Source organism: Mastomys coucha, unplaced genomic scaffold, assembly GCF_008632895.1.
Source record: "Mastomys coucha isolate ucsf_1 unplaced genomic scaffold, UCSF_Mcou_1 pScaffold6, whole genome shotgun sequence".
NCBI lineage: Eukaryota > Metazoa > Chordata > Mammalia > Rodentia > Muridae > Mastomys > Mastomys coucha.
This window is the reverse complement of record NW_022196912.1, coordinates 13739938-13753748: the sequence shown is the minus strand read 5'-3', so window position 1 is coordinate 13753748 and position 13811 is coordinate 13739938. Positions and strand designations below refer to the sequence as shown.

General features: G+C 40.7%; 1 protein-coding gene across 3 annotated transcripts in view; it reads right to left on the bottom strand.

Moving 5' to 3' along the window:
- Map4k3 (mitogen-activated protein kinase kinase kinase kinase 3) overlaps positions 1 to 13811 on the bottom strand; it is a 158067-nt gene that overhangs the window by 52291 nt on the left and 91965 nt on the right. For 2 of the 3 annotated variants that reach the window (XM_031356106.1, XM_031356108.1), the window contains exons 13-15: positions 9827 to 9905; positions 1688 to 1746; positions 493 to 555 (exon numbers count right to left, since the gene is read on the bottom strand). In XM_031356106.1, coding sequence (XP_031211966.1) covers positions 493 to 555; positions 1688 to 1746; positions 9827 to 9905 — 201 coding nt within the window. The remainder of the gene's footprint in view (positions 1 to 492; positions 556 to 1687; positions 1747 to 9826; positions 9906 to 13811) is intronic. The other variant, XM_031356107.1, reaches the window with a different exon arrangement.

The following is a 13811-nucleotide window of genomic DNA, read 5'->3' as shown; positions in this document are numbered from 1 at the left end:
ATCTTACTCCACCGTTAGTTAACTTAGGGATAAATTACTTATTCAAATTACATATGATGCATGCAATATATACAATATACACAAAATATATTAATATAAAACATAACATAATGCTATTATTATATAACATCAAGATATATATGAATGCATATATATATCAATGGTTTATCATTCATTGAAACAAGATATATCACTAAAATTGGACATTTTTACAAGGAAATGGTGTTTCTAAAAAAAAAAAACCTTTACATTTGTTAAGAAATTTAAATACTAATGTTTTTTTCATAAAAGAAAAAAATTGTTTTTTGCTGCAATTTTACATTTCAGTAGATTTGTCTTGTAATGGAAAAGGTTAATGTATCTTTTAATATATGGAAGCTTGCTAACTGACAAGCTTTAGTTTATAAAACAATAAAACTGGTCACAATGTCTGAGCTTTAGAGAGTTAAGACTACAACAGTGCTGACAAGAAAATCAGAAGATGAGAAATACCAGATTAGATCTTGCAGTGTAGTATATTTCTTCTGAACTGTCGAAAAAACCATCACTGTCGGGCTGTTTAGCAGAGACCAAGAAACCCCAGTTATTGACACTTAGACGGACAGCCACAAACACACAAGGAAAACTTTCACAAGGGAATTGGGTGCTGCTAACATAATTTTATTAAGGCAAATGCAAAATCAAATGATAGCAAGTGGCTTGCACACAAGCAACATCTCAACAACTGCTTGATAACACAGTTACTAAGTTAGGACAGATCCACTCAGCAGACTGCCTTAACAAAACACAATTAGCATTCAGAAACATTACAACTGCTTATAATTCCTAACCTTCTACTTCCTTCTACAGGAATGACAGGCTTTAATGTAAAAATATGATCATATTAAGATTTTAACATTCCCTTCCTTCAGGCTAGTACAATGAAATCATAAGACAAGCTGATACCTTCCTTTGTGCTAGTCAAGTGGTGAAAATATACATTTAAACTTCATAAGAAAGCTCCTATAGTATGTATTAACCATTATTTTCTTCTATTTATCAAATGGGAAAGGAAAACCCATCATACTAATAATTTGTGGCCTTGGCAAGGCAATTTTATTAAAATCATTTTTAAATCTCATCTTTATTTTTTATAAAGTATTAATGTCTCAAATATTTGCAAAGTACTCTGTCTCTAAGACTGGACCAGAGCACTGCGGTTAGACGGCAGCACATGGGAACCCTGCTAAAGCCTCATGAGCCTTGGCACATTGGCAAGTGTTCTATTATTCTCCATGCCTGCTCTGTCTGAGTGTTAGTACCCTACACTAGAGACACTACTGGGATGTTCAGAGACCATGGCACTTTTCCTACTAGATACAAAAGAAGCACCTCAAAACCAAACACAAATTAAAAAAAAAATGTAAAAAGCTACCATTTAAAACAGTTTATCAGAGAATGGTAAAACTTATGTCTTCAAATAATTTTAAAAATACTAATTTTCATCATAATGTAATAATTTTTTTTTAAAAAAAAAGAAAAAAATACTAATTTTCAGCAACACAGATTTATTTATTCAGTATTTAGAATTACCATTTTTTCTCCAAATATGAAAATATTAAGTCCTAGCTAGTCAGTACCAATGTATTACAAAGGCAAATTTAAGATCTATGCTCAGAGGCTAACATTCCAAGACCAGGGCACTTACAAGTTCATGATGTGGCTCTGTCTCCTTCCTTAAGGGCGGATCAAACTTTACCTGGCCAACTGAGAAGAAAAAGAAGTTATGTCAAGATATGGGATATTTCCTTCCTTGTATTTTTGAGACAGGGTCTTATTATTTTAGCATAGGTTAGCCTCGAACACAGGAACTTCTTGTAAATATTAACTGGTGTGATATTTTAATATATGCATGCAGTGCTGAGGGTTGAGCCAGGGCCTTGATCATCATGGGCAATTGTTCTACATTGAGTTGTATCCTTTGCTTATTAGGTATTTTCTACTAGGACATAACTTGGTCATGTGCTGTGGTCCAGCATAAGAGAGTGTTGAATTGGTATCTGGCCATAGAGACATCAGCTGGTGTAGGTGTGTGAATCACATGCAAGATGGCCCTAGTAATTCCTGTGTAGTCCTCTTATACCAGATCAGAGTTTGTGGAGATGACCAAGCAAACATGGCAGACCTAATGGCTGACCTTCATGGTAAAGACCTTCAGTCTTTCTGTTGGATCATCTAGTTTGGAGGAAACTCCTTTGTGAGCTGCCCTAAGGTGAGGGCCTTTAGCTAGCAGTAATGTAAGCGAGTATGTAAGCAACCATCTAGCCTATTAGCCAAGCCTTCCATGGTTCCTGGTAACATCCTGACAGCTCTGTCACCAGAGGCCCTGAGCCTGAAACACTCTGCCACACTGTGTGATTTGAAGAAGACTGACTGCCAATACTTAGTCACCAGGAGTGAAACTATTGAATTACAAGGATTAGGAGGTGTGGCGTAGATGTTGGAGTAGGTGTGTCCTTGTTGGAGCCCCATCAAACAGCAAAACTTGGAAGCGTCAGCCCCACTGTTCTAGCTTTACAGTCAGGGATATGAGAAAGGGGTGTGGTATCTCCAGCTGTGGCTAAGGATGCCCTTGAGGCCAAGTGTGTATAGGGTGCCCATGCATGCATGCCCAGAGAGGCCTTTTGCGAAGCTGTGAAGATGAACTCTGGATTGTGTCTGAGATGCCAGAATCTTGGGATGTCTAAGGAAAGCTAAAGACTGGGCATGGAGCCAGCTCAAGAGAGAAAGTGTGTTAGTCAACAAGCTGAAGGAAGTTGGCAATGTGAAGGGTGCATGTCTGCCCCCTGGCTTCAGTCTTGCTTTGGTCCAGTATTTCCTCACTGTGAGCCTTTCTCTCCTTCTGAATGGTAAGGTGCAGCCTGTGCACTTTATGTTGGAAGTATGTAATTTGCTTTTTGATTTTGACTAATTTTAAGAGATTCCCTTGAGTCTCAGAAGAGACTTTGGAATGTAGTGGTTTGAATAAGAATGGCCCCCTTAGGCTTCTATTATTTGAATTCTTAGTCACAAGTGAGTGGAACTGTTTGAAAAAATTAGGAAGAGGCATGTGGCCTTGATGGAGTAGGTGTGGACTCACTGGAAGAAGTGTGTCACTGGGAATGGCTTTCAGGTTTCCAAAGTCCATGCAAGGCTCAGGCCAGGATGTAGATCTAGTGACTGCTCCAGCATCATGTCACCACTATGTTCCCCACCACTATCATAAAGAACTGACTCTCTGTAAATGTGGGGTTTGAATACAAATGGCCCCCATAGGCTCCTATATTTGAACGTTTAGTCATTAGGGAATGGGACTATTTGAGAGGGATTAGGAGGTATAGCCTTGTAGGAAGAAGTGTGTCACTGGGGATGGGCTTTGAAAGCCCATCCCAGGCCCAGTCTCACTCTTCCTATAGAACAGGAGGTAGATCTCAGCTACTGCTCCAGCGCCATGCATGCTGCCAATGCTTCCTGCCCCAAGGATAATGGCTGAGCCTCTGAAACTGTAAGCAAGCCCCCAATGAAATGCTTTCTTTTATAAAAGTTGCCTTGGTCATGATGTTTCTTCATAGCAATAGAACAGTGACTGAGACAGTAAGAAAGTCCCCAAGTACATACTTTCTTTTCTAAGATTTACTATGGTCATGGTGCCACTTCACAGTAATAGAAGACCAGTGACTAAGACAAATGCTGTTCAAGACTTCTGACCTTCAAGATCTCTGTGAGACAATGTATGCTTTACAGTCAAGTGAACTGTATAGTATAGAACCTTTATTCTTGATGCTCTAATGCACACAATGGTTTACCACCTTTACATTAGATCTCTGCTTTTATGGTCAGGGTAAAGTACTGAAGACCACTGAGATGAAATTAGTCGTAAGTGTAAAGATTTGGGCAGGAGAATTAATTCCATCATGAGTTACATAGAGGGCTCAAGAACAACCTGGGCTAACAGCAAGACCTTGTCTGAGAAAAAGAAAAAGAAAAAAGATAACACAGTTAGCTAAGAAATCGAAGAAGATCTCAGAAAATGGAGAGATCTTCCATGCTCATGGACTGGCATTATTAACATACTAAAAATGGCCATCCTACCAAAGGCAATTTATAGATTCAATGCAGTCCCCATCAACATTACAACTCAATTCTTCAAAGACATGGAAAGAACAATTCTCAAATTCATCTGGAAAGGCAAAAACCCCAGAATAGCGAAAACAACTCTTAACAATAAAAGAACAGCTGGGGGAATCACCATTCCTGACCTTAAGCTTTACTACAGAGCTTAATGATAATAAACTGCATGGTATTAGTACAGAGACAGATATGTTGATCAATGGAATAGAATTGAAGACTCAGAAATAAAACCTCACAATTATGGTCATTTGATCTTTGACAAAGATGCCAAAAACATACAATGGAAAAAAGAAAGCATCTTTAATAAATGGTGCTGGTCTAACTGGCTGTCTGTATGTAGAAGAATGAAAATAGACCCGAAATTTGTCACCTTGCACAAAGCTCAAGTCAGAGTGGATCAAGGACCTCAACATAAAACCAGATACACTGAATCTAATAGAAGAGAAAGTGGGAAAGAGCCTTGAACTCATTGGAACAGGAAGAAATTTCCTAAACAGAACTCCAATGGCTCATACTCTAAGCTCAAGAATTGATAAATGGGACCTCTTGAAACTGGAAAGCTTCTGTAAGGCAAAGGACATAGTCAATAAGACAAATTGGCAACCTACAGATTAGGAAAAAATCTTCACTAACCCCACATCCAACAGAGGGCTAATATCCAAAATATATAAAGAACTCAAGAAGCTAACCTCCAAAAAAACCAAACAACCCAATCAAAAGATCAACTGAGGAATCTTGAATGGCTGAGAAGCACCTAAAGAAATGTTCAAAGACCTTAGTGATCAGAGAAATACAAATCAAAACGACCCTGAGATTCCACCTTACACCAATTAGAATGACTAAGATCAAAACCTCAGGTGACAACACATGTTAGAGAGGATGTGGAGAAAGAGGAATATTCCTCCATTGCTGGTGGGATTGCAAACTGGTACAACCACTCTGGAAATCAACCTGAAGGTTCCTCAGGAAATTGGAAATAGATCTACCTGAAGACCCAGCTATACCACTCTTGGGAATAAACCCAAAAGATGCCCATCATGCCACAAGAATATGCCATAGTGTTACACAAGTAAGCGGCCTTATTTGTGATAGCCAGAAGCTGGAAACAACCTAGATGTTCCACAACAGAAGAATGGATACAGAAAATGTGGTTCATTTACACAATGAAATACTACTCAGCTATTAAGAATGAGAACATCCTGAGTTTTGCAGGCAAATGGATGGAACTAGAAAATATCCTGTGCAAGGTAACTCAGACCCAAAAGGACATGCATGGTATATACTCACTAATAAGTGGATGTTAGCCAAAAAACAAACCAAACCAAACCAAAAACAAAAACAAAAACACCATACAGAATACTCAAAAGGTCAACAAGCTCAAGTGCCCAAGTGAGGACACCTCAGTCCCACTTGGAAGAGAAAAGAAAGCAATCACAAGTAGGGAGGGAGGGAGGGACCTTGGAGGGAAAGTGGATTGGTGGTGGGGGGGGGAAGAAGAGGGGAACCTGATCTGGTATTGGATGAGGGAAAAGGACTGAAGCTCTGAGGGCCAACAGAAAGAATGTAAGCAGGCAACCTCAGGAAATAGGAGGTTGGGAGACCCTCCAGAATGTAGCAGAGACCTGGAAGGTAAGAGACTCCCAGGACTCAAAGGGAGGGACCTTAGATGAAACACCTGACAGTAGGGAGAGGGAACTTATAGAGGCACCTCCAGCAGGAAGACAGGGCATCAAGTGAGGAGGGAGGGATGGGGTTGCCATCTCACAGTCACATCTCTGACCCAGAATTGTTCCTGTCTGAAAGAATTACAGGGATGGAAATGGAGAGAAGCCTGAGGAAAAGAAGGTCCACCAACAGGCCCAAAATGGGATCCAACTCAAGAGGAGGTCCCAAAGGCCTCACACTATTACTGAGGCTATGGAGCGCTCACAAAAAGGCACCTAACATGACTGAATTCAGGAAGACCCAATAAGCAGCTGAAAGAGTCAGATGCAGATATTTGCACCCAACCAATGGACAGAAGCAGCTGACCCATCTTGTTCAATTAGGGAAGGCTGAAAGAAGCTGAGAAGGGCGATCCTGTAAGAGGACCAGTAATCTCAATTGATCTGGACCCCTGAGATCTTTCAAACACTGGACCACCAAACAGACAGCATATACTTGGTCTGTGGCTGATAATGAGGTTCCCCAACACACATACAATAGAGGACTTCTGGGTCTGTGTTCATTCAGAGATGATGCACCTAACCCTCAAGAGACTGGAGGCCTCAGGGAGTTTAGAGGTCGAGTGGGGGCATCCATGAAGAGACTGAGTGGGGTGGGGAGGAGGTGTGGGATATGGAGCAACTAGTTGGAGGGTGGATAGGAGGGTGGGAAATGGAATATAGAGTGTAAAAAATAAATTAAAAATAAAATAAAATAGCCGGGCAGTGGTGGCGCATGCCTTTAATCCCAGCACTTGGGAGGGAGAGGCAGGTGGATTTCTGAGTTGGAGGCCAGCCTGGTCTACAAAGTGAGTTAAAGAACAGCCAAGGCTACACAGAGAAACCCTGTCTCAAAAAAAAAAAAATAAATAAATTAAATTAAATTAAATTAAATTAAATTAAAAAAAAAAAAAAACAAAAAACAAAAATGTTGGCCCAAACCAGGTATTATTGTCAACTAAAGTGAGGGAAAGAACTGGTCTTATAACTTAATTACTTTAATAAAAAATTTATAATTTTAACTTTACATATAAAGTGTAAATAATTGGGCAGTCATTAAGAGCATGGGGTCCTCTTCCAGTGGACCTGGGGTTGGTTCCTAGCACCCAAATGGCAGCTAATGACCATCTGTTAATGACAGTTCCAGTTCTGATGCCCTCTTCTGGCCTCCATGGGCACTACTGCAGGATTTTCCCAGTTCAATTACATTAGTGCAGAGGAGGTCTGTGATTGGACAGGGAAAAGGGAGGCGGGGTTGCAGAGAGACAGAGTGTATCTCAGAGGAGTGGGAAAGAAGATGGCTGCGGATATTAACCCTTGTGGCGATTACCAGCCACAAGTAGCTATGATTTCACAAGGTTAATAATATTGGAATAAAGCTTTTATCATATTCACTTGGCTCTGAAATTATTGTATTGGCATCTTGTAAATTGTGATTTTTATTGATGCATAAATCTGATTGGTTAACTAAAAGCTTAAAGAGTTTTAATTCTACCAGGTACTTAGGTGTTGAGATGGATGACTGTGGGATGTGTGAGGTGTTGCATGGTAGTGAGAAGAACTGAGGGGGGGTGCCAGAGAGATAGCCCAGCGGGAGCCCTGTGGCCCTGTGGGGCAGAGAGTTGGGGGGCGAGAAACCACGCAGGTGAGATCATCTGGCAGGAGCCCTGTGGCCTGTCAGTTGCCAGCACTAGTGCAGGAACATGCTGGTTCCTTTTTAATATTTCCCACTTTATGGCTCACATGCATTCAGGAAAATACCCATACATAGAAAACAAAAATAAATCTTTTTGACTTTTTAGTATCAATTAAACCAAGAGGTTTGAATCTTTGACAATAGAAGGCATGGGTTTTAAAGTCTGAGAAATAGTTCTCTATACCCTAGCTATGTGTGAAGAGAGTATATGAGTACAAGTGTGCACGGATGGTTGTTAATGGATCAGATGCCAAATGATGCTCTGGGGAAACAGACTGCTCAAGAATGGACCCTTTATTACTGCTCATACACAATCTTACATCAAAGATTACAAATAACTTCAGCAAAGTATTAACAATATTATTCAGCATCCCTCCCTGGCCTTGCACTCTGTGGAGGGGAATATATTCCCAGGAGGAGCAAAGTCTCCATAGAGACTCATTCTTCACACCCACCACTGAAGTTACTCTTCTGTTATGACGTTGAGACATGCCTCTGCCAGTGTCTTGCAGCTACTGTTTAAATGACTGATGATCATCCTGGTAGACAACACTGCACTCTTTAATGCCAGGCCTCTGCTTAGAACCTTCTACCAGGCTGCATCTGTTTTTCTCTACCACTTCCTTGTACTTACACAAGCCATTCTCTGTAAGTTTCCTTCTTACTATCCAGGGGAAATGTTCTGAGTTTCTCTGAGACAGCTGACCCTTCTAAAAGACACTACAGGTCAATGCCAGTCCTATAATGTGGGGCTATGAAGAGTCTGGGAAGGTGATATAAGCCTTTGCTTATCACATTTAGCTGAAGGCAGTGGGGGCTTCCTAAAACCAAAGGCAACACACAGCCTTTCTATACCTGTTGTCTGAACACCATTTATTTAAGAACTGGTCATATGAAGAAAAACCAGGCAGCTGGAAACAATGTTATGAAGAAATGTACCTAGGCATTGTTCCAATGCCTGTCTTTATAAGTAACATCATGGAGCACTCTTCTAAACAGCAAACTCCATACATAATCATAAACACTGCACACAATTTTGTCAACTTGAACAAGCTAGAGTCATCTGGAGGGAGGGAACCTTAATTAAGAAAATGCCCCCACCAGACTGGCCTGTGGACAAGCATGTGGAGATTTTCTGGATTGATGATTTATGAGGGGGCCCAGTTCACTGTGAGTGGTACCACCCTGAGAGAGTGGTCCTGGGTTCCTAAAAAAGCAGGCTGAGCAAGCCATGAGGAGCAAACCTGTAGGCAGCACTCCTCCATGGCCTCTGTACCAGCTCTTGGCCTACCTTGAGGTCCTGTCAAGTGCCTTCCCTAAATGATGGCCTACAAACTGTAAGATGAAATAAAAATAAACCCTTTCCTCTCCAAGTTGCTTTTTGTTTTATCACAGCAATAGAAACCTCAAGTAAGACACACCTGAAACACCCAAGTCAAGGTATTTTATCACAACAATAGAAGCTCCCAGTAAGATATACCAGAAACACTCAAGTCATGGTATTTTATCATAACAATAGAAACCCCAAGTAAGATACACCTGAAACACTCTGAAAACAGTAAGTCAGACTTGAAAGCGGAGGCTTCTATCCTGTGTTCCCTCAACATGTGAAGAATATGATAATTTTATCTGTCCCTACTCAAAAAGAGTACACCTAGGAGCCTCAAAGGCTAGGCTACAGGTATTTAGTTTCCTGCAGCACATATATATATAGAGAGGTTGAGGGGCAAAAGTTGATGCAAAAGAGCAAAGAAGTGATCAAGAGATCAATGGGTGGACTCCAGGGCCAATCTAAGACCAGCCTTCAAGCAGGCTCTGGATGGGTGAAGCCTGAGAAACTACTTTTAAGTCCCAGGTAATTCACAGTTGGTTTGTAGACTCTTCTCTTCAGTTCACACATAGAGTGGCCCTTAGCACAAGCACATGCACACACAGGGAGTGTGTCCATCCCTACCTACTGAACCACAGGCTGCAGTTAGCAGGGTCTGTAGGCGGCTTACAGGAATTCAGCAGCGAAGGTGCATTCCCATGACATCTCTCTTCCCTAGTCTGATGCCTTTTCCTTCCAAGTGTAACATATATAATTCTTGTTACCCAAAGCTCCAGAGGAATAAAGCAATTAAAATTCATATAGTCCTCATTAAATACACATATATACATATAACTGTATTTACAAAAAAAATACCTTAAAAAATTAAAAAGATAACAATTCTAACTGAACTATAGTTTAAAATCTCATTTTGGTCACTGACTTATGGATGGTAGAGTCTGTACTCACAGTTTATCTCTGAGCGAGTCTTTTCTTCTCTCACATTCCTACTCGTTGAAGGAATTCTATGTGGCACAGCAACAAGAGGCTTAAAAAAAAACAAAATTAATGATATGTAACACTTGATAATCAAGTCACAGTTTTATCACAAAATTATGCAAGGATAAACGAAAAGTTTTACCAAAATGAAAATTAAAGCAAAGTTTCATTTAAAAAGTTAATCACAGTACCAGTTTACTATGAAGGTAAAATAAGAACACTCTTAGCCGGGCGGTGGTGACACACGCCTTTAATTCCGGCACTTGGGAGGCAGAGGCAGGCAGATTTCTGAGTTCAAGGCCAGCCTGGTCTACAGAGTGAGTTCCAGGACAGCCAGGGCTACATAGAAAAACCCTGTCTTTAAAAAAAAAAAAAAAAAAAAAAAAAAAAAAAAAAGAATGAACAAGTTATACCCAGGCAGAGAAGCCAGAAGCAGTGGGGGACACCTATAGTCCCAGCTAGTCTGGGGGTGGGGGCTGAGGCAGAAGGACTGACTCCAGGTGATGAAGGCCAGCCCAGGTAGTATAATGAGACTTCCTTCAAATGAAGAAAATGAATGAAAAGAAAAGAAAAGCATTACGAAGAGAAAGAAGAGACAGCAATGTGAAGATCTGTACAGCACTTCATAATAATGGAGCCCTAGGCATCTTTTATTTATGTGTGTACATGCACGCACTTGTGTGGAGGTCAGAGGACAACCTAGCAGAGTTGGTTCTCTCTTTCCACCATGCAGGTTCCAGGGGTGGAACTCAGGCTGTCAGCTGGGTGGCAAGTGAGTACCCACTGAGCCACCTAGCTGGGCCCCAGGTGCATTTTCCAGCTTATTCTTTGACTTACAGAATTTTGAAATGACATTAAGTCCACTTGCAGATGACAGGAGATCACGGCATGTTTCAGTTTTGTCACAATATGAACTGGACTGAGTCAAGTAAGACTGTTCACAACTCATATTTCTGTCAACGCTAGCATCTGTTTCTCAGAACCATCCCTCCCCCACGTTCATTAAAAGCATGTTCTTCATTCCATCTTAGTCTCTTTGGACTTTAGATATGCCATTATCATTTCCACTAGCAAAAGATAAGTCAATAAAAACAGTGTGATTTTAAAGGGGTTGTTCATAGACGCTGCTTTTGGAAGCTTACTCTGTATACCTCAGGGTAAGAGCTGCCGAGGGCTCAAAGTAGCAAAAGAATAAAACTTATGACTCAATGAAACCCTTTAGGAATGAAATCTCTAGCACATCAGGAACTAGATTCCCAGAAATTACTTGATTAGTTGAAGAGAGACAGTCCAGAGGCCATATTATTCCCAGCATGAAGAACAGAGGTGGACCAGAGCCTCTATGGCGTTCTCCACACACATGTACTGACTGACGGTTGTACAAGAGAGCTTCCCCCACAATAATGCACACAGAAAAAGACTGCTGAGAGAAAGGACTGTCGTGACACAGATCCTGAAGTTAAAGCAGAGGGGAGCACACTGAGCACAGTCTATTCTAAAGCCAATGAGGAAGAGACAGAACAGCAGCACAGAATTCTAAATCTAAGGCCGGCCAGCTTCTGCAGGGACAAAGGCCACAGGCCTTTATTCTCAAAAAAGGAGCAAAATTTAAACTTGACCTTTCAAGCATGATTGTTCTCAATAAATGTGTCTCTGAGGTCTCTAATAGACTGTTTCTGGTTTATTTAATAGAAAGTTGGCTGCTCTTTTTTCTTACTCCTCAGACAGATTAGGAAATATATCTCATTCCTAGTAGCTTCCCAATAATGTTCACTGGGCTGAATATAAATTAACATTCAAAACTGAATAGTTCCATAATCCAATAGCTGCAATCAGCTTTCTCTGTGGTGGAGGGGAAACCCCTGATTAAAGAAAATCTGCTGCATGAAGTAATGCTAAAAGCATTATGACAATTTGTTTGTCAGTAGACACATTTTCTTCCTTTGATTCATTTTTCTTAAAGGACTGTTCTTTCCTTTTGTTAGAATTATCCCTAAGAAAAGACATCATAGGGATACGCTCATCGACTTACAGAAATCATGGGGGTTCTTACAAACTTAGGGATTCATGAGACCATGTTTAAAATCCTCAGCAGCTCCATCCTACACTTGAAGAAGATGTAGCATCCATCTTAGGTAATAACAGTGCCTAACCAGTTTCCCATATGGGAAAGGCCCCCCTTGCGGCTCTTAGAAGACAGCTCTTAGAAGAAAATGTAATTCATTAACACTAAGCTCATGTCCTTATTAGACTCAGTAAGGTAAACTAAATAGGATCCAAGTCAGGGCTGGTGACACAGCCTTGTCATCCCACTTGTTCAGGAGGCCAAAGCAGAAGGACTGCAGGCATGCGGCTTGTCTGGGTAAGAGTGAGATCAAGGCCAGCCTGGAATATACATGGAGACTTGTCTCAATTAAAAAGTTTTATGAACTGCTGCAGAAAACACCTATATCAAGAAGTGAAATGCCACACATCCCCTTTGCTGCTACACAGAGCATTTAGAACACTCCTTCTGCATAGCGTCTGTGTTTAATGTATTAGTTGTTTTCTTGGATACAGTTCAAAAAAGACATGTTGAGTTTCAAGAAGGCTGAGTTCAGACAATGATAACAGAATTTACTGCACTGCAATAAGCAATGGTGCTTGCCCTGCAGTGTTGATATGCATGAATTTCCAGAGACCATGCTGCTAATGACATTGGTTTCTTACAACGTGGCTCAGATTTTGGTTCCTACAGTATGCAGTTACAAAAGAACAAACCTCATCCCTAGCTTTCAGCTCATCAACTGCTGTGCAAACCACAGGATCCCAACATGACTGCGACTAGAAAGGAGATGCAGAAAGGACCATGGCATAAAAGCATTCTTGCTCTGTGTCATGAAGTCACAGGACAGGGTGAGACTGGGTAACTACTGGTCAGCGGACTGCTGCGTGGTGAGTGGTACATATTATTTTTCAAAATAAAAATAAAATACACAAATACTAGCCTTAATTTCTATTATATCTTAAATACTATATAATATTATCTACTTCCCTATATGTATATAATTGATATGAGTTTTTAATGTTTTGAAAAAATTTAAAATCTCATGGAAAACAATTATTCTCATTGATTATGAAGACTGGGATTTCAGCAAACATTGTCTAGGGTCTCACTGTACACTGTAGGCTGTCCTTGAACTTACAATCTTCCTGATTTAGCCCCCCAAGTGCTGGGATTACAAGCATGCACCCCACTCCTGGCCTAGAGGTCACTTTTACAGCCTCTGTACCTCTGTAGGACCACCTGTGTGCTAATTAAATTTATAAAGCCAAGTTCCCTAAAGTTATACAAAATAACAAACTTTCCTACTTCCAAACTCCCCTTTCAAAACATTAAAAAGAGAGAGTCTACTATTAGTGTATAAATATGGTGACCTAGAACAACAGTGAATTGACAAAGGGTTGTCCCCGAGGACAATCTAACATCTACATTCCTTCCGTGGCCTTTGAGGTCTGCACCATTTTGAGTGTCTGGCAGTCAGACTGAAGGCAGTAAGAGAATTTGACTGTGCCACATATACTGAGTTGGGCTCAGGCATACGGCTATCTTAAGCTAACAGAGATGGGTTTCCAATAATACCAGTGTTCCTGTCTTGTTAGAGTAATTTATACCCTCATACATGCTGGCTTGTTTTTATTTCCACAGTGGAAAATCGTGGTTTTAGTTGCTAACACATCACATCTACCTTAGCCAACTCCCAATATATTATGAAGCCTGGTACAAGGATTCCTCCAAGAAGACTAGGGAGTGCATTGCTTCTCATTTGATGACTGAGCAGCCTACATGACCACTCTGAAGTAACTAGTGACCTTACATGGATTAAATGAGCTTGCCTTTGCCTTCTTCCACAAATGTCATCAAGTGACCAATATGAAAAATCTAGCAAGTGACTTCCCAGGACGAAGAACTGGT